Source organism: Ciona robusta, chromosome 2 (genome assembly GCF_009617815.1).
Source record: "Ciona robusta chromosome 2, ASM961781v2".
NCBI classification, from domain to species: Eukaryota; Metazoa; Chordata; class Ascidiacea; order Phlebobranchia; family Cionidae; genus Ciona; species Ciona robusta.
Genome location: NC_143236.1, coordinates 1,141,376 through 1,163,080, shown reverse-complemented (window position 1 = coordinate 1,163,080; position 21,705 = coordinate 1,141,376). Strand labels below are relative to the sequence as shown.

The following is a 21,705-nucleotide window of genomic DNA, read 5'->3' as shown; positions in this document are numbered from 1 at the left end:
CGAGCCCAGTCGACCGTTGTAGTAAAAGGATTAACTAATATAGCAGGGTGGGGGTAGATGGGACACATTTTCATTTTGTTTTCTCTTTTCATTTGGTAGTAAACAAAGAACATTTAATGAATTATAAAACCGTATCTTCACGACTTCCACAGACCGTTGTTAATTGTTTAAAACACGATCAGGCTATTTGGATAATATGTGTTACAGGTGTCCCATCTTCCCCGACTCTACTATCTTATGCTAATTAGTTTAAAACGTGTTCATTTATTAGATCTGCGATCTCTTGTTTTAAAGAATGAGAGTTTCCATACAGAATACATAGCAGGGTGGGGAAAGGTGGTACACGCTTTCATTCTATTTTCGTGTTCTGTTTGATAGTAAACAAAGAAAATATAAAGAATTATTAAACTGTACAACTCCCATAGAATGGTATGAATTGTTTAAAACACGATCAGGAAATTTAGATATTATGTGCTATTTCGATATTATGTGCTAAGCAGCGGTCTAAAAGCCTATATTAAAACTAGTTTACGGCACATTAGATTATGAAAGAATTGCAAGATTGCAAAAAAAACAGTTTGCTCCCCACATATAGTCTTGCTGCCTTGTTAGCCGAATTTAAAACGGGGGTTTTACCATAACTGTTTTGAAGATTCCCAAGGTGTTATCATTTACTTTAAAGTCTACTACGTTATTTAGAAGACTTCTAAGCCATCAAAAGTGTTTCTAAAATGTAAGAGGTATTTCGAAAGCGCACATTTTTTTAATGATGGTAAGGTCCACACGATATCAGAGGACCTAGTCCTAGAGTTATACCACATTTAGCCTAGTAGCCTAGCACCCGGACCACTTACACACACATATATATATATATATATATAAGATGCCATATTATATATGCATGTTGGAAAAAAATCAGTTGTGCGAAGGATTTTCTTTCCACGTAAACAGGTTACTCACCAATTTGTTTGTCAAGAAACCATGTTTTCTAAGAATAAATTATATACATGGGACTATACAAAGAAGACGGAAAAAATTTTCCGCTAGAGGCGGTAATTATTTAAATTAAAAAATACGAAAAAACGAACAAAACAGCACTACAAAGTGTTAATAAGTGTAAAACAAATTAATTAAATAATAAAAATACCTTTCCAAATACGTAAAACACTAGTAAGAACATATTTCCCACATTAGGTCGGTTATATACGCTCTTTCGTTGTGTCTACTGTCGTCGAGTCTGTGGTGTAGCGGTTTGCGTGCGGTCGTAAATTCTCTTTGTTTCATTTTTACTGGGTTCGAGTCCCGCACAGTGGAATACTTTTTTTATCTTTTTTTTTCAAGTTTTTTTTGTTTGACGAGTTTGGGGTTAGGAGTTAGGGGTTAGGGGGTTAGGGGTTAGGGGTTAGGGGTTAGTGTTAGGGGTTAGCGATTAGTGTTAGGGGTTAGGGGTTTATATCTTATGTGTATAAACCGTGAAACTAACTGCTCCCCATAAAATAGAGAAACGAATTTGTCATCGCCTCCTAGCGGAAAATTTTTTCCGTCTTCTCTGTATAGCTCCATGTAAATTATATCCACTTTTATTATCTTTAACTGAGATCTTAAAGTCTTATTGATTAATCAATTTTTTTTACAGATGGAAACATCTATTCAACGCTTGGAAGAATTGCAGCCATGTATTCAGGTTAAATGGGTTCAAAAGAAACTTGAAGTGTGTGGCAAGACAAAAAACAAGAAGTTACTTTTCGATCAGCTTTCCTCTATCTGGACCATCATCACCACTTGCAAACAATCTTACCTACCAAGTTGCTGCTGTAGTGGGGTGGTATCTTTAATCAGGCAAGGTATATTGGATCCTGATGAGGTATTAGATTATATTCTTACATTGGTGGCTTCTGCCACATCAATTCAATGGTTAGTTAAATTGATAACAGATATTCTTCTATTCAAATATTCCACCAACACTGTAAGATGTAAAAGCTGTGGTTATGCCATGTATAAGGAAAGTTATAATTTAGGAACTAAACCTCACCCTTATATCACCTTGTTAACATTTCGAAGTAATGCGATAGCCAGTATTATTTTGGAAATCAGGTCTTTCTTGATGGTTTATTTTTCGAACGGTCTTGGTAATTGTCAAGATGAAAAACTCACTATGTCAGTACCAAGTGTGGTCGAGTTTCTCAAACCTTTTCTTGTTTTTCATTTTTGTCTTGACACTCAAATGAAAAACTGCGGCAACGTTCATGGTTTAAATCTAATGAACCTGTTATTGGAGTGGTGCTCACTAAATGATATAAGCACTTGTTGTGATGGAAAGCAGAAAGGAATTGTCTCTTTTCTTATGTCCACAATTCAATTTGCCGCATCGTATGACAACAGTTTTGCAATGTTGGTTCAAATTGGAAATGCTATGCGGTTGCAATATTGTAATTCTGAAGCCATTGATGTTGGACTTGTTGGTCTAATTTGTTCACATTTACACCTTGCTTGGGAAACACTGCAGGAGAATCAAAATTCTAATATTCACCTATGTGTGACTCTGCTTTGCCAGTTATTGCAGTACGCCCAACTACCATGCGATGCTCTTTTAAATTTGGTTGTTAATATTCCAAGCTTACTTGTCAGTGCACCTCTGAACGCTACCCAATCAATTTTGCGTTTAATTTCATCTTTGGTAGAATGTACTTCATATGAAGCTCTTCCAAAATTCTACAAACTGATTTGTATTTTCATGTTAAAGGTCGGCTTGCTTTGGCTTCTTTTTAACAAGCAAATACTAGAGTTTGAAAATATTGATGCTTCAAAACTTCTTGTTATGCTTAATGATAAACTGCAATGCATAGGTGAATGTGGTGTTGTCGAAGAATCTTTTCAAGTAATTCATCAAAATGAGTCTTTAACTCATTCCTGTCAACTTGGGACTGGAGGATTAGTTTTCAGTGTGATATCACAATCCATGAACAATGAAAATACAATTACTTTCAACACATCATTATGTGGTAGTTTTAACCTAAGTGAAATTAAAATTGTTGTGTCATCGTATTCACTCTACCTGTCATCCATCGTACTTATGTCCACTTCTCCCGCTGTTAGTGTTAATGATTTAATTTACTCTAAGGCTTTGGATCTGTTAACAAATTTTGTTTCATGTGTTCCATCAATTGCACTTGATATTCTTCCTACAGTACTCCATTGCATTAAAGTTGAAAATAACGCTCTTCATAAAAACAAATGCTTTGATTTGCTTTCGGCCATGGCAACAAACACGTTTTGCATAGCACCTGTGCTGCATATTTTACAAGATCTTCAAAATGATTTACTTCCCATTGCAATCAGGTCGCTTATAAAAATTTGCAATTTTCAACCCAGATGTCTTCCCTATCTTCTTAAAGCAATGTTGGTGTCGGACATCAATCTTTCATTTGAAGTAAAATTTGCAATAATATTTGCAATAAGAGATGTCTGCAAAAACAATTGTGCGAATTGTACAAATGATATGCTTAAGCTAATTACATTATTTCTGACACCAGAACTCGAAGAAGACTTGGCTGTTATATTGTTGGACAGTCTATACTACATGTGTATGCATGGAAATATTGGTATAGCTGTATTGTGGTCAAGTTTACAAAATTGGCTCATTTTGTATAAGTATAAGTCTGTTACATTGGCTGTTCTAAGACTATTTTCGTTAATTCCTTCAGTCGAAAAGCCAACTGCACGGTTTCAATCATTTCAAGATTATGCTTTAACCTGGATATGGAGTAAGACACAATCATCAGATGGTGAATTGGTCAAAGATGCCTTCTTGTGTCTTTCTCATTTCAAATTTGCAGACATGAAACTAAAACACATTCCCAGATTCTTAATTCCTGAGGCTGATCAATGCAATAATGAGGTTACTGAAGCTAGTTGGTTGGATGGTCCCATACAGTATGAATTGATAATGGAATTAATCCTTAACTCAAAATCCCTTTCATCTACACACAAAGAGTTTTGTCTAAGTAGTTTCATATGCGAAGAGATCGATGCTTTTCCACGAGATATAAACCACCGTGCAAATGCATTAAAGAAGAAAAATGTTTCAACCCCTGTTTCGAACATACCTTCCTTCTTGTCCAAACTTCAAAACAAAAACAAAGATCCTGCCCTGTCTTCTTCAATCTCAACATCTCTGCTAAACTGTTATGAGCTTCCGCGGCTTGATATTACTGAAAAAAAGTTGTCAGTTGTTCAGAAACACAAAAAAGATTTATTTCGGCTTTTGGAGTACATGTTAACTCAAGTTACTCTTGACAATCGGGATTGGAATAATATGTTATGGTTGTGCACGTCTTGGCGCGTGTTCATGCTACGGTTTTACACTGCAATACAAAAAGCAAGGTCTGTTGAACTAAACATTCAACTACATGAAGAAGGTTGTGATGAAAGAACTATTCAGGATAAGTTGCTTTGTTGTGGGTACTGGAGTCGAAATAAAATTACAAATTTACTTCAGAAAAAATCAGTTGGCACTCCAAGTATGCAAGCAAACTCAGTTCTTTGTTTGTCTGGTTTAATGTGTACAGTAAACTCATTACAGCAGAAAGAGAAACCAAGCAATTTATCTGGTTATTTGAGTGATGAACACTGGTTGGTTATAATTGCTGACACAATTATAGATATCTTAGAAGATCGCTGTGAGTTGCGTCCTAACTGTGGAGTTACATTCACTGGTGAACATGTCAAATCACAACTTGGAAAGCTCTGCTCATTTTTATCTTTAATAAATGTTACTGATGCGCTACTTGTAATTGAACCCCGTAAAATAGAAAAGTTGCTGGACCTTCTTATATATCAACTTGAAACACCTGTTAGATCTGTTGGGACTTTAGGGAATGTTACAATGGGCAATGTAATAGGGTTAATTTATGCCGACAAACTTCATGAAAGAAATAAAGTCATATCTTCAAAGCTAGAGAAATGTGTCAAGATTCTTGAACTTCAAATGGAGAAGTTGTTTGCGGATGAAGATGATGGTGGACTTGATGAAGAAATTTCGCTTGGAGCTCTCATCGGACTTGCTTTCATTGTACTTCGTGCACCAACCGTTTATCCTAATATGATGCAGTTTTACAATCAGTTGAAGAAACAATTACCCAGTTCTGTTAGTGTTACTATAATACAAAATATCGCTTTGCTTCTTGCATGGATCACTGTAAAATCAATTTCCAAACACACTGTCAGCCAGACAGAAATTCGTGATGTTTCTGGTTTGCTCTGTAATGCTTCCAAAATATATCCAACAAATCAAAGGATCGCAAGTGCTTTATCACTCTTGCAGTGCTACATTAATTTTTCAGATGGTGAGGCTGAAGAGTTGTCAATGTCAATGTATGATCAATTGTTCAAAACTGGTGTATCTGTTTCCACAAATGAACATCTCCCATTGAAACAAAGAATAACTGGTATATCTAGCTTAGCAGCTCTTGTGGGTTCAGAAACTTTATCTTTGTATGACATTCCAGATGGTTCCAATGCATCGGTTCCTGATACCATGTTGTCTAATGTTGTCAAAATCTTTCAGAAGCTGATTCGAAACAATAAGGACCTTGCAGTGTCTAACTGCTTAATTTTACTGCTAGGTCGTCTGTACCTTTCTTGCAAGCAGCGCACTCCAGCACAAAGAGAACCTAACTTGTACACATATTTGCCGAAACCAAGCATTTTATGCCCATTATTACACGGGCTAATACAGAGCATAGATAACAGCAATAAATCACCTGATTTAGGATATATCACAACAGTGATTGGAGCATTACATAATGCACAGTTGTGTGGTAAAGTATTACCACCAATAGATTTAACTGGAATTCTGAAACTTGGGATATATGGGAAAATTGAAGCTCTCCAATTTCTCTGCTTAGATGTATGCATACATCAACATCAAAGTGTATCAGCGCAAAATATGCTTTCAGCATTGATAGATAGTGGTTATTACTCCACATGTGAAAATTCTGTAAAGCAACTCTTTCTTCAAAATTTAAACATTTTAGTTCAATATGTTCCAGTTGCGAGTTTAAAAACCATGTTCGCTTATCCCAGTTTTCTAGAAGAAGCATTATTACTTGAGCAATTCCTAAAAGGTATTCAAATGTGTTTAAACCAAGGTAAACTGCAACCAGAAATCGTATCTCTTATTTTGGAAGTTCTAGGGAAAATCTACGACAACTTACCTATAAAGATAAATGTTTTTTCCTCGATTGAAAGTTGGAAAATATTAGCGATTTGTTTGCTAAAAACTTCCGACCAACAAAATTTCAAAAGTAAAAATCAGAACATTATAAAATCTTTATTTGTTACAGTGCATCAGCTATCTTTGTGTTTAATACCACTTACTTCAATAACAAACATGGTTGTTCGTATTGCTACATGTCCAAATGATACTCAAATACTGGCCCTAGCATTGCTGCAAGTTGGCCTTCAAGATATGATCTCTAATGCACCGAATGTTGGAGCTGCGAAGAAAGATATGTCAGCTTGGATGAAAGAAATAATGGGAATGATTTCCGAGAGATTTGAAAATGAACAAGGAGGAGCAAATGAATTTTTGCTCAAAGTTTTTTCTTGTTCCGTCATAGCACAATGTGGAACACCATTCAATGTTTTGTATGCGAATAAACTGGACAAACAAAATGAAGGTAAATATTTTCGTATTTGTAATGTAATGAAATACAAAATTTAACCTCGGGCAGCGGGGACCAGACATTATAACACAGGTGTTCTGTTTTATACATTCCTGCCTGCTTACTGGTTAGCTTACCACACAGATAACACTTTAATATATTATTTTTTTATTTTTATGTATAGATGAAAATTTAAACAACACCTAAGGAAACACTGGGTTTTGCCTTCTTAAAAACCTGGGCTGGAGGCGGGCACATTGGCCACTGTGGCACTAAACAAATTAAGCAATGATTCATGCCAATTTAAACTTGGTAATGAGTGCAAAGGCTTTATATTGTATAAATAATGCGATCTTTTAATAACTAATATATTTTTATTAATTTTTCCAGGGACACAACCTATGCATCTACATGATGTATTTGAAGCAAATCGAATGTTCTTTTGGTTGAACTGCATCCCGATGATGTTCAAGTTACTTCCTTCAATGTTGTCCAAAGATTCAAGCGATGATTTTAAAAAGCACATGATAACTTGGTTGGGAACAATTTGTTTAAAGTTATCAAATACAAAACTGAAATCTTGTGTTTATAAAGCTTTGAGCGATTTGCGAAGAAATCCTAAGTTTAGTAATTTACATGTATGGAGAAATATTGTGCCAACCTTGTTGTTGTAAACAAATTCATTCATGAAAGCAGTTGCCAATACAATTGTTTAAATGTTTAAAATGTTCAACATATTATGTCATAAAAGTACAATTGCCATTTTAATTCTTGTTCCAAAGTTGCCACTTTATAAACCAATCTTCTTGTTTATCTGTATCAAAATCAAATCATTTGTACAACCAGGGTTGTGTCAAAATCATTTGTACAACCAGAGTGGACGCATTGTATTTGTATAACTAAATTACTGTCTGTTGAGGTTTTTATATTTATTCTGTATCCTATCCTTTAGATAAAGTGCTTTAAAAGTGATTTCATCATTTTTTGTGGTTGCATTTTAGTCAAAAACTTGGGCCTGTTTAGCCTACACCAAGCGTGCTTCATTCATCATTAGAATGTGTTGGACTAGTACACATAACACCAATAATAGTAGCAGCGACGGGTCTTAAATCGGCAAGCTCTAGGCACTTGATCATATATTTTAAATTGTAACGCAATTTTTTAGCATGTGATTTTAATACTTGCTGCAGAGTGAAATAATCGTATTCTGAACACGACAAAACGCAGAAGCTTTTAAACTCAAGCAAGCTGGGTCCAATTTTATAAAGGCCTGTATAATAGTAGTGTGGGGTAAGATGGGACATCTTTTAAGCACATAATATCCAAATATTCAGATCGTGTTTTAAAAAATTAATAACAGTCTATGGCATTATGAGGATACGTTTTAATATTTCTTTGAATGTTCGTTGTTTACTACCAGATAGGACAAAAATAAAATGACAAGGTGTCCCATCCACTCCTCGTAAAAGTTTGTAGTTCGCGAGTTTGAATCATCAATACATTCACAAAGAAGAAGCATTTATTATACCAAATGAGTTTTTTCAGCAGTTTGAAAACTAGAATGAACAAAAGTTTTGTGACTGTTTTTCTTATGGGAAATCCCATGCATTTTCGTACTGCCGATTTTTAAGAAGCTCTCTTTCTCTTTAAAACTTTGGTGGTACTTTTAGATCACATTTGGACATTTCTATATCAAATAGAAATAAAGAATTTAGTATGCCCCTTTAAGTAGCCTACGGTAGCCCACTCCTTCCCTCATTCTACTATATAGACTACATTTTATTTGTTCGTCACAAATACAGTTTTACTTTTAAAATGGGTCAAGACTTCAAACGGAATAACATAACGTAAACTGAAGATATTCTTGAGTAAATTGCTGTTTCGACCACCCAAGTCTGTTTCGAGCAATGATTTTAATCCTGGGCAACGTATTACCACATACGAAATTAGAAAACGGAAGGTGAATGTTTTAGAAGCTTAGACGTAGGTGGTCTTGCAGCTTGGCCTAATGTTTAATTACTACTACAGTTTTAGATCTATACTCCGCCAATGCAACGATGAATTCATTTTGGGCAAAAAAATGTTAGAGCCCCATTCATACGTGTTTACTAAAGCAAACAAAATTTAAAATTGTATTTATATAGATATAACAAGTCTGAATTTTTGCCATTACAAATGTATACATACAACAAACACTGAGGCATCGCAAGCCACAAATGGTCTGGCGTATATATCTCTTCTCAATAGAATCTGGAAAGTAAAAACGAACATAGTGTTTGATATAGCAGTATAAAAAAAGTTTATACAATGCTGCGAAATAAAGGCAGGCTATATAGTTCGCATGAACAAAGCGAATTGTTGTCTGTTGTTACCGCATATGCAGCCAAACATTTACACTAAGCTGTTGTAATCTCAGGAGAAATAATCTACTTAAAAATATTTGTTTCTGGTGGTAAACTTATCGCGAAGGCGGTTCACACGTCATCAAATGTGATCTTATCGTTGTTTGTGATGACATAACGTTCATGGAATACATAGGATAATCTTAACATTAATTTGGTTTCTTAAGCACTAAATCGGTTTCGTAAACTGTACTGACCTGTGCATATTGCACGAAATTGGGTTTATATTTTTAGCATAATGGTGTATATAGTAGGGTAGGGAAAAATGAGACACCTTTTTATTCTATTTTCTAGTCCCATTTAGTATAGTAAACAAAGAACATTCAAAGCGTTATAAAAGCATATCCTCACGACTTCAATAGACCGTAGTTAATTGTTTAAAACAAGATCAGAATATTTGGATATCATGTGCTAAAAGTGTCCTATCTTCCCCCAACCTACTACAAGTAGCTGCCAAACAAAATATCTATTTATAGCTTTGAGGGTTCACAAAGCACTTACAGAGGTAAAAATGCAGACAGATATCATCAACGTGGTCGGTTATCTTATCTAACATTTGCATCTTTGCGATGCGGATTAACCGTTTATTAATTAACTTTACTGTTTAGTTTAACTGTTGTCTATATGCATGCAGTGAATAGCTATTGTTCATTTTTAAACTAATACTTTAGTGAAAGTATAATGTAATAAACGTTTATGTAATTTCGTAACAAAAATGATCAGTTTAAGTAATATAGTAGGGTGGGGGAGAAGAGACACCTTTAGCACATAATATCCGAGTATCCTGATCGTGTTTTAAACAATTACCAACGATATATTGGGCCTCGTGAAGTTGTGGTTTTATAATTCTTTAAATTTACTTTGTTTATCACCAAAGTGGACGAGAAAATGGAACAAAAAAATATCCCATCTTCCCCCACCATACTCTATATAGTACCTAGCCGTAACTGCCTGGAAATTTAGTTGTATTTATTGCGATTAAAACTTCACATACAATATTTAATTTACCAACATTTATCTTGTAATTATAAAAAGTTTCCACGCAACCCCTTAAGATGTGTATAGACTATATTGTATCTCACCTTGTTTTACACCTGAAAGTCCCTGGAACCGTGAAACGCGATCATACAAATCCAATGTGACGGTTGCTGATAAGGTTTTTGCGACAAGGAACTTCGCTAAGTTGTTGAAATGTCGCCTGTCAGCATAACAAACTAATTTTCTTCTAAAAACACTTTTGTACGCTGAACCTCTGTAAATGAAATACCAGGAAGGCCCACATAGTTTAACCTTTATTTGTTTGCTAGTCGCTCTTCATTCGAATGATTTAAATGCTTTGGGAGTCTGTTTTTTATTCTGAGGGCTAAGATCGTTAACTGAGACTTGATCTTTTTCGTCACGGATTAACACGAGTCAATCCTGGGTACATGAGTAACCCGACAGAGCATTATCTCCAGTCGTTGAAGCTGATAAAGTATATAAATAGTCAGTAAGTGCTCTCGGACTTCAACGGAACCGATTGATCATAGCAATATAGTTAGCATTACTAAAGTTCAAAACGAAGAACCAGCTTTCATTATGCAAGTACGTACTCAGTTATACTGGCGGTACAATTAAGTTGAGTCAATATATTTTTTTTCCAACAGAATCCATACGACCGTCCATTCGGCGGAAATTCGAACAACCCGTGCGGTTGTTTTCACGGTGGAATTTGTATGGATCCCGTGAGCGTTATTTGTCTGTAAGTTATCTTAAGTTTAAATTTAGTTTAGTAAAACGCAATGAATCATATAAACAAACGCATAATTTTCTAACTGTTCTCTTTGTTTACGACATTAAAACGTTCATACTTCAGACTTAGAATACGATAATCCCGATCAATGTCGTTTATTGTTGAATTATTTGATTAAATACTTCGTACACTTTTTAATAACAAGTTTTCGTCCAAGGTGCAAGGGAGGGTTCGAGGGGAAAAGATGCGAAGAAACTGTCATTGATTTTTCATCGATTAAAACTAAAGACAAAGAATATACAGAAACATATGTGATTCTGGTAGTTGGTGGCTTCCTGTTCGTTCTATTTGTTATTATTGGATTTTTTATTTGGAGGTATAATTTATGTTATATAGTAGGTTGGGGTAAGATGGGACACCTTTTCATTCTATTTCATCGTCCCATTTGGTAGTAAACAAAAAACATTTAAACAATTAGAAACCCCTATTCTAACGACTCCAACAGACTGTTGTTAATTGTTTAAAACAGGATCAGAGTATTTGGATAATATGTGCAAAAGTTGTCCCATCTTAGTCTCAGAGTACTATACAAATAGGGAATTTTACACGCGACTGCCCCGAACGGCTTGAATTTTTTTGTTGTAGAGCAATTAAAGGCATATAGCATAAAAAATACAATTTAACGTTTGTCTGGTCTTGTAAGTTAAAGTTAAAATTCGACTTTTAATTTTAGTTTAATTTCGCAGACGATGTCGCAAGTTAAAAAAGAACAAGAATGTTGAAACGTCAAGTGAAGACAACGTTTCAGAACTCATACAAAATTTTGAAACAATGTTTATTAGAAACTCCGTTTTGGACGTCAGGTCTATAGAAAAGTGTTCGCAACAAAGCGGGAAGTTTATAAACATTGTCCACTGTAGCAAACACTACTCGCTTATAATGGACCGGAAAACATTACGCAGTGACGCATCAGGTAATCGCAGCGTTTATGCCACATCTGTGTTAAGAGAGGACGAAATTATCTCGTATAAATACAAGCGATCTTCGATGCCAGAAAGAAGTCGCAAAGGGGGTATAAGCTTGTGATGTCTCTTTGCACTTTCCAAACTCTGCTTGAATCGGTTTATTTCGCCCTTCCGATCTCTGCTTGATAAAAGTATTAAGTTCACTTCTCCTAACAACTTTGACATGATACATATATTCTGTGTTCGTTGTTCGTTATATCTGCGTTTTTATCATTTAAACACAAAATACAAAATGCTTAAAAATCTTTTGTTGTTACTTACCGTATTTGAAATGTTTACAAAATAAAACGAACTAAATATCCCACAGTATATATTAAAATATCGAGTGTTAATTGAAACATGTTGATTGATAAAACGTGGAATACGCGGTAGTGTGTATACATTTTAGTGTATACTTATCGATTTGAATTATATAAGCTTCATAATCGGAATGTGTTTTCTAAAGTTTTCTGAAGTGTTTTACGTTTCGATGGTTACGAAGTGATCATATAACATTAGAGTGCGATAATATATCTCGGTAATGTCGAAATTAATATCGAAACACCAGAACACTCCAAAGTATACGGTGGGGAAGGTGGGTCATTTTTAAACCCTTTTTTACGGGTCTCCATTTAATGATTAACGAAAACAATACAATATAAAAGTTTTATCAATATCAATTACAACATAATGTAGCTGGCATGTTAAACTATAAAAAACGGTGGCAAGTAAGAGAAAAGTTTAAACTTGATTTTAAAATGGTTTAATATTATTTCGTGTTATTTACATGTTTATGCTGAAAAATGCATGCATTCGCCCCAATAAATTAAGGGATTTAAAGTGTATCAAATTACCCCGACTGTTTACAATATGTGCTTGTTAAAAAGTTTCCCATCTCCCCCTACCCTACTATATTTTCTAATACGCAGTTTTAACCCGGAACCCTGAAGTGGTAAACCAATTTATAATTCTTCATCAAACTTTGCTGTCATATAGTGTCTTGTAGTATAATTCATAACACTAAAACGCATCATTATTAAACTGAATCACTTAATGTTGTGTGTGGTATTTAACTTCCTAGATCGAAAGTTCGAATATTGTCTGTTTATGTTTACATGTGACTCATGCGTCACAAAGGTAAATTAGCGTCACGCTCACGTCATCACTGATGACAATGAGGCCGTGACCGAAAATGTGTCCGCTTTTAAACATTTTCAACATCCATCCTAGAAAACTAAATAGTTCGTAGTGTCTGAAGATAATGCAACGGTTTTAGATGCTAATTTTAAATGCTCACATTGAAACTGACAAAAAATTTCAGTTTCCTGGTTCAAACTATCAATTTAAAATCGTAATTTAATAAAAATAGGCAGAACTGTTTATTACAGTTTGGTTTTGTTGCAAATGTAACTATAAAACCTTTTTAAAAGAGTGCGTGTGCTAAGTTAACGAAGCGAAGAATCTGCAGTTAATTTCTTAACTAACAAGTAGTAGCATATTATCGCCAAACTTTAAATATTTTTGAGGTAATTCAAGAATTTATATCTCATGGGTCATTTCAATGCATAGTATGATAGTACATTAAATCTGAGTACTGTAGTAAGGTGAGGTAAAATGGGACACAGGCACATATTGCCCGATATTTTAAAAACTAAAATTTATGACGATTAGATACCATATGAATAAGTAATACAATACCTTTAATAATTAACAACAGTTCTAAGAAGTATATTAAAATATACGATAAGTGTTGCGCTCACTTGTACGTTTTAAAAATCAGGTTTAATATTCTTTCTCGAATAACAGCGAAAGGTTTTAATGCTTTACCTGCAGTAAGTCATATTTTATATTATATTTATTACTTTTGCCACAAATTGGACATTGCAACACTGTATTTCGCTCAAGCCATAACTTCTTTCCAAATACCTGTGACTAAATTTCGAATATATTTTCCATTATCCTGGTTTTTAAATCAGTATTTTATGTTTGAATTACCGTTGAGGTATTATTAAATTAGGCGCACATTAAGTAATTTTTTGCTGATTTAATCCTAAATTTATGCCGTATTAACCCTTGCCTATATTTCTCATGTTACATATCTTAGTTTTTTAAAAAAACTAAAACTAATTTATAAACAGAATCAAAATGTACATTTTAGTCTATTTGATTAAACTATAGGATAGTAGATTAACGATTTAAAAAATTATACTTTTCACACCGAAATTAGCATCTATTACGTAAAGTCGAAAGCTTCCGCTTGTGGGCGCTACGGCCCCGCCTAGCGCGTATAGTTCCCGTCAAGTGACTCGCGGCAATTCAATGACACATCGCAAATCTGATTTTATGATACTCGTTAAAAGATTTAACGTGGTGGATATAAAATATCCGATACGTAATTAAAGTGTCCTGCCGAACATAATATGACTGTATTAGTCTCTGTAGAATATATCAAAATCAAAATATTTACGGCCAACTAGAATTTCTAGTCAGTGGGACATCGCATAGCCTATGTGGTTTCTATATATACACTGTAATTCCTTATTTTCGCATGACGGGACAGTGTTACAACACACGTGTTCCATTTTACCCGGTTTATGTATATATACTTGCTAACAAAGTTTCTTTATGAACATGTAAGTTTGTTTGCGTGATAGTTATTTTGATTTTTCTGCGCGCCTGACAATTTGGACAACCCGTTACTGACCAGCACTGGGTTAAAGCCACTTACCATAAGTGTTTTGTCCAGGGCCAAACATGCGCACAAATAGTATAGTAGGATTATCCATGGTCTATACTAAAGATCTTTGGTAGGCTATAGAGCACTAGCTTTGTCCCCATAACATTCTGTCTGATATCTACGATATTTATGTCCAGATTCATTTTATTTCTGTTACAATCTTTTATTTACAACTTAAGTTAGGGAAAGAATTTACAAATATATAAACATATTACATTTACAAAATATAGAAATATTTTACATTCATAAAAAAAGAGAATAAAAAAGTTTATATGTACATATAAATAGTATACAAAAGTACCGGTGGGTATATTCAAAAGGTAAATTATTTCAAAGTGTGTAATATTGGATATGTTTGATTAATTTGTTTCTTGTTGTATTTCAGTGATGGGTTTGGAAATTGGTGTGAAAGAGAATCTTGCGGGGCGATCTGCAGCGTTGAACAAACGGACTTTTGTTTTAATATCTTCGTGTTCGTAATCTATGTTGAAATTACGGATCAGTTGACGAAATAAAAGATCCAACTCTTGCTCAGCGATACGGCGACCGGGGCATTGTCGTGCACCATGGCCAAAGGGTGTAAATGTAAACTGCTCCTTGCACCTGCAGAGATAAAATATTTCATTAGCTAAAAATATTTGACAGTTTTTTTTTAACATAAAACATAAGTTCATGGTAAGTTGGTTTGGCTTTATTTTTCAATATGAATGTTTGTTTTTTAAACGATACAATAATAGTACTGCGGGGCAAGAGAAACTGTTACCACCCAAATCTCATATTTTCTAATCGTAAATTTTCTTTGTTTACTACCAAATGAAAACGGAAATGAGAATGAAAACATATCCCATCTTACGCCACCCTGGGCTACTATATTCCGGTAAATATAGTCTTTTTAATATTTGTGCATTGTTGATTGGGTAAAAAGAATATATATTTATATAGTTGGGTGGGGTAAGATGAGACATGTTTCCATTTTTTCCCTGTCCCATTTGGTAGTAAACAAAAATATTCTCAAAATTATAAAACCATACAGCTTCGTGACTTTAAAGAAAAACGTTGTTGTAAAAAGTTAAAAATACAATTAAGAAATATGGCATTTTGGTGCTAACATCTCCACAGTACCATAAACCATTTAAACAACATACTGCACTTAAAACGTTATCTCATCTAACAAGTTACTACTTTGGAAACATCGGTTTACCTGTTTTCTGATTTTCTATCAAGCCATCTTTCCGGTAAAAACTCATCCGCTTGTGGAAAGTATTTCTCGTCTTTCAAGTTCATCAGATGCGACGTGTATCGAACTGTAGTACCAGCGGGAACTTTGTAACCGGACAGGACCAGATCCGTTTCGGTTTTCCTCATATTTGCGTATGTAAGCGGGTGTAGCCTCATTGACTCCCAAATGCAACTTTTCAAATACCTTGAAAATTGTGAGTTATTTTTGCCTTCATCGGTTTCTTGGTTTGCGAGCTCACGTAGCTTCGATTGATGCTCCTTATTTCTCGAAAGTTCGAATAAAGTAAACACTGCTGCCGTTGCTGTGGTGTCTATACCACCAGCCAGAAGTTCCAGGCAAATTGTGGTTGCTTCCATCTGCGACACCTCACTGTTCTTGCTGATAAGGTGTTCTAATAAACACGACGGCGACTGCTTGGACGCTTCTTGTAAACTTCTTTCCTCTTTAAGCTGTTTAAGTTTTCTGGAAAGAACAAACGAAATTAAATAAATCATGAATGGAGATGTCTCTTAAGTTATTAAGAACAGTATGTGTACTCACTTGTTTACGAAGTATCCAGCATTTTCAAATTCATCGACTTGAGATTGACAGAATGTTTTCCACTCTCTTGTGTTGAATATTTTCCACATCGGGACACCGAATGTAAGTCGTGCGCCGTAATCGAAGAAGATGTCCATACATTCACGAAGTTTTTCGGCAGGTCGGTTTTTCTTGGATTGTCCAGCGTCAAAAAGACCAAGCCTGAGCAAAAAGAATATATTGATAATATAAAAATGGCTGATACTATACAAGTGGAACTTTATTTATTCTCGCGCGGCCGAAAAACGACAGTAGTTATAACACAGGTTCATACACCTCGTGCCAACTTACGAGTTTCGTCTGTTTGTTACTTTGTGGATGATAATTTTAATTTTTTTAATTTTTTTTATGTATGGCTGATACTGATCATAATTTGGACAACCAATTAGTGACCACTGGGCTGGAGCAATGATAGTAGCGATCCACCCTGTACCCACTACCTCTGGGTTAGAGGTGGGCGCGCTAACCACTTTGCAAGGGCACCGACCAAATAGAAAGTGTTATTTGCATAAAATTACCTTGTGTTTAGCATAGCGATTGCAATCGACTCAAGCGCCCATCTGTTCAACCATTGCTCAAACTGTGGTACTTCCCCCGTTGTTGCATCGCGTTTGTTTCGAATCAACTCCACGAAGTCCTCGGCAATGACTTGCTGCCCTGCTCGGTATGTTTTCAAGGCCCGTGGGCAAGAAATCCCACCGTTTATGGATGTGCGGCTTCTTAGCCAATCATTGCCTGGAGATTTTTTGAAGATAAAACTTGTGACATTTAGCTTGTGTATTCTTATCTAAAGAGTTAATGGCGTGTTTCAATACACGTTCATATGAAACGATAAGTGGTCCGTAAACAAGATTGCAGTTCACTTTTAATGGATAGTGTATAGTTGGATAAGGGGAAATAGGACACCTTTAGCATATAATATCCAAGTATCCTGATCGTGTTTTAAATATTAAACAATTGCCTATGGGGGTCGTGCGGATACGGGGATATAATAATTTAAATGTTCTTTGTTTACTATTGAATGCGAATAACCGAATAAAAAGGTGTCCCATCTTCCCCCACCCAACTATATATTCCGCTTGATAGTCTTTGTTGAAAAAACACGAGGGAATATAATGAGTCCTAAGCACTGTTAGTAATAAAATGATCAGATTGTTTTTTTTTTCTTATATATTGTTTTCCACATTGAAATAACAAGTATTACCTTGCTCGGCCGTTATTCCAACTGGGAGCTTTAGTTGGTTACGACCGGCAACAATTGCTTCAAGATGTGGTCGGCAAGGAGCTTTACCTTCGTTCTGAACTAAAACTCGAATGTCCTTTGGGTCGGAGACGTAAACGAATTCATCTTGGAGAAGTCGCTCGCGAAAGATTTTGCCGTATCTGCAATAAGGGTTTTAGGTAAGGCATGTGCTGGTATTTACTATGCGTCAGTCAATAATAAATGGGCGCTCTCATGCATAACGGGTGCTACATGTAAGAACATTATGCACAGCATCACCAACCTGCCATGCCTTGATCGCAACGCTTTATGAAACTGCTTCGGTGAGAATTTTCCAATAGCAGTGTATTCTAAAACTGAACCAAGAAACGGCAGGCCTCTGGGCCCCGGTATTTCGGAGTAACTTTGAACTTCCCTTACGCTGGTCTTCGTTTCACCAAGGCTCAAAGCTTGAGTGATTTGGTGTTTGACGTTTTGCGCTGCTACTCGCCACTGTGAACGCAGTCTCCAGCCAATACCAAAGGTGCCCATGACGATCTTGCTGCTAAGGTCTGTACTGGTAGGTGCTATGAATCTGGAGTGCATGGGACATCCACTTTTCCCTCCCGCTTGAAGTGAGGTTGAAAAAAAGACTCGCCGATTGGAAACCTTTGAGCGGTGCACACGATCTCTTTTCGGGATTTCCACATTTTGAGCGATGACTGAGATGTCTTTGGTACCAGCCAGTAAACTTGAATGTCGGCGGGAAATCCTTCCTGTTACCCGAGAACTGCTCATGGTCGTCAGGTTCGATGCAATTTTGCACGAACTTGTTTGTGCTTTGCTGATGGTACGTGAAGCAACTGTACCAACCGACATTCTAAGCGGGCTATGCTTGTAAAAGTAAAATTTGAAATATTTTTTTTAACCGCTTTGCAATTGCTTATTTTCGATGTACATAAGTCGTCGATTTCTGATAATCTAATATAGTGCGGGTTGTTGGTCGCGTTTTATAGCCACAGCCAGCGGCAAAAAAGGAAATCGTCAAACAATTCCCTCATATAAGTTCGCCAGCTTACGACATTTGATATCGCGTGACGTCACCTACTTACAATATGATGTACATTCTATTTGCGTATGTTCCATTACCGGTGTACACTATAGATAAAAAACCCAGAAAATTGGCTACTTCAGACTCTCGCAAACATGAAACGTAAACAAAAACAACAAAACGTGTGTGACCATAATCATACACAATCCATCAATGCAACTAATAAACAATCGTTCAATGCAATTAATAGAATTTCGTTTTATGTTGATTATTTATATATAAATTGTTGGTAAAAATAAAGGAATTTATTTTAAACATTCCTTTTTTTTATTTAAACTTTTCTTTTTTCCGGAAATGAAATGAAAAATCGTTCTTCACATGATGTTGCGTGAAAAATTACCTCGCTAAGTGGTTTTCGTGGCGCTTGAAAGCAGAAATAAACATTGATTAAACCATAGACCGACCGTGGTTGAGCGCCAACCAACTTTACATTATTAGTGACATATATTTAGACCGCAGCATGTCTATGGTTCGATGTCAAGTTAGCGAATACAACTCAATCACTTAACACAAAGTTCTGTTTTATTTCAAGGCAGAAATGTGTTTCGAATCCTGCGCTTGTTGCAGGGCAATTTTCTTTCAATTTTTTTTCTTTTAAAAAAAACTTTTAAAAATGTTTGCTCAGCAATGATTTTTGTTGCTTAAGAAAATCCGAATGGTCGTTTTATCGGTTATTTAAACCCATACTATTTATATGAGCTATATACAATCAGAGCAAAATTTCAGCAGGAAACCTCCGAAACGTCGTTTCGATAACTCGCTTTTAAGTTTATACGCTAGTACAAAATGACACCCACATTTCAATAAATCGAATTGCTTTACGACTTAACTTATACTTTCAAAATCTCTAGACTTAGAAATTCATCTGTAAATACAATAAATTTACGCTATGTAAACACATGTCTAATTAACCAAGCCGCTTTTGCGAGATTGTTAAATAAAATTTACTTTTTATAATCTCGTTAACTATTTCCATTTTAAAATTGATGAAATCGTAAACCAGTTCTGAAGACAAACGCTACGACATATGATGTTGTTTTCTATTTACATGTTTTAATATAATGCATGCATTAGTTACAAAACACGGGGAAGAACTATATTGTAATTACCTTAATTGCAGACCAGGTACGCGTATTAGACTGCCAACCTGGTATTAGACATGCATTAAATGTAATAAATTTTATAGGAAACGTAGCAAAGAGCTAAGAAATTGCCGAATGTTCCGTCAAGTGCAGCAATAAAGGTTGTTATCAAACTGCAGTACGTGCGCATTGGGAACAACAAAATAAATATAATTTTTGTATTAAGAGTTACGCAATATTTGTTTTTAAAGTTGTTTTTCTGTTTTCGAGTTGCTGTTTGATTACATATGAGTTAGTAGTGCCCGTGAAATGCGCGTGAAACCGCTAACTACTGACCCATCCCTTCGAAGTTGCGTCATCGCCTGAGAAACGGCCGCCTGCCCGATTACGTGGTTAGCAAACATGACATAAAAGTGCGTTGCGTCATACACTCAATCCAAGAGTGATATGAAGCACGTAGGAAGCATCTGAAACTTCCTTATTCACTCGCTCGTATGTTTGTAGCCGGGAACTTATGACGTCATTAGGAGAGAAAGCGGATAAGCGAATAATCTCGATGATTCTACCGTCATAGGAAACCCGGTTTATAATGTTTGCGTGGTAATTGCTTTCCGGTTCTCTAAGCTGCACGGAGAGTAAAAATATCAGAGAACGGTACGATGTCGTGCGCCTTGTTTCTTACATGGGATTTTCCAAATCCCTAACTGTTTGTTTTATTACAACGATCTTAGGGAGAGGTCCTTATACGAGGTGGTGCGGCAGACACATTAGCTGGTGTATCCATTTCACTTTTACACTGATGCTGTCACGATATGGGCCGGAAGGCGAAAAAGGCGAGATAGGAGCGACAACGGATTACGTCATCACATAAAAACGATCAAACTTAGAAATCAGACTAAACAAAAAGTGTTGACAGTTTTCACAAAACAAAAGCTACTTAGCATTTTCCAATTGTAAACGGTTTGAAAAAGCGTTTTAAGTTCCTAACATAAAGCTTTTAACAGAAAGCATGAATGAGTTTTGAAATATAAATATAGACCAAGTAAAATTGGGTGTACGTCCTATACAGTAACCCTCTGTCTTGGATGATTGATGTCTTGTAAAAGTTAACTGCCTGTTGCGCTATTTTTACTGCTGCAAGTTTGGCACAAGATCAAATTTCTTATCTGCAATTGGCTTTCTAGGTAGCTTAGAAGTTAAAAACTTTTTCGGCGTAAAATTAACGCCAAAAACTTCCTTTATGGGGTGTAAATGGAAAAGTTTATCGAGATTTTTAATTTAAACAAGTCGTGCACATAAATGAAATCAAATTTAGCCGTTTTTTTATAGGACTAATATATTTTGCGCACAAAAATAACGTGGCTTAATAACTTGACATGTGAAATTGACTTATATATACTTAATTGTATCAGTTTTAGGATTTAGGAATTTGTTGTTTCGCTTTGTTTCGTTAAAAGTGAAGGGCAAATCCAACTTGAGATTTATTTCCAACTTTGGAATTTCCAGTCGCTTTCGGTTGTTTGTACCACGCGGTTTGTTTAAGTGGCGCACAAGCGAAACACCAGTCACCACAGCTCCCTGAAAAAAATTCCACGAAAGAAAATTTGAGACGTTAATTGTTGTTAGAAGTGTAGAAAGTTTGACAGCTCGTGCCTGGGGGAAGCTGTGGTTTTGCAACGGAGCGAATCATGAATATTTGCATAAGATGTTTGCGATAAATTAGGCAACTGCCCAAAGAAAACAAAATTCACATTAAAATATGTATATATGTACGTACGAGTGTACACCACAATAGTTTTTATTCTTCAGGTTGTTGACCTTAAATCGTGACATTATATAGGCTTTTCACAGTTAGGTATGCGTACCAAAAAATAAACGCAGCGTAGCCTATATACAGACATATATGCTACATATTGGATTTCACTAACTTCTCTATACATTATGAGTACCGG

General features: G+C 35.5%; 2 protein-coding genes across 2 annotated transcripts; one reads left to right on the top strand and one right to left on the bottom strand.

Annotated features, from left to right (window-relative positions):
• The first annotated feature begins 542 nt into the window (after positions 1–542).
• On the top strand, positions 543–7,637 carry LOC149739570 (focadhesin-like). Its single transcript, XM_089873341.1, has 3 exons — positions 543–733; positions 1,637–6,680; positions 7,056–7,637. Exons 2-3 carry the CDS (start codon positions 1,637–1,639, stop codon positions 7,337–7,339), a joined length of 5,328 nt encoding a protein of 1,775 aa, XP_089729467.1. The 5' UTR covers positions 543–733; the 3' UTR covers positions 7,340–7,637.
• A 7,045-nt stretch (positions 7,638–14,682) lies between these two features.
• Positions 14,683–18,882, bottom strand: LOC149739569 (putative cytochrome P450 12a5, mitochondrial). The gene is made up of 6 exons (XM_089872232.1): positions 17,865–18,882; positions 17,564–17,742; positions 16,878–17,094; positions 16,321–16,521; positions 15,742–16,242; positions 14,683–15,143 (listed from the first exon to the last, which is right to left on the bottom strand). Exons 1-6 carry the CDS (start codon positions 18,437–18,439, stop codon positions 14,900–14,902), a joined length of 1,917 nt encoding a protein of 638 aa, XP_089728358.1. The 5' UTR covers positions 18,440–18,882; the 3' UTR covers positions 14,683–14,899.
• Between the last annotated feature and the right edge of the window lie 2,823 nt (positions 18,883–21,705).

Bases quoted from the DNA above. Each gene is read 5' to 3' on its own strand.
- LOC149739570 (XM_089873341.1), top strand. From the start codon at position 1,637: ATGGAAACATCTATTCAACGCTTGGAAGAATTGCAGCCATGTATTCAG. The intron at 6,681-7,055 runs GTAAATATTTTC...TAATTTTTCCAG, and splicing joins ACTGGACAAACAAAATGAAG to GGACACAACCTATGCATCTA.
- LOC149739569 (XM_089872232.1), bottom strand. From the start codon at position 18,439: ATGTCGGTTGGTACAGTTGCTTCACGTACCATCAGCAAAGCACAAACA. The intron at 16,522-16,877 runs GTAATTTTATGC...CTTTTTGCTCAG, and splicing joins ATCGCTATGCTAAACACAAG to GCTTGGTCTTTTTGACGCTG. The intron at 15,144-15,741 runs GTAAACCGATGT...TTATCTCTGCAG, and splicing joins GATAGAAAATCAGAAAACAG to GTGCAAGGAGCAGTTTACAT.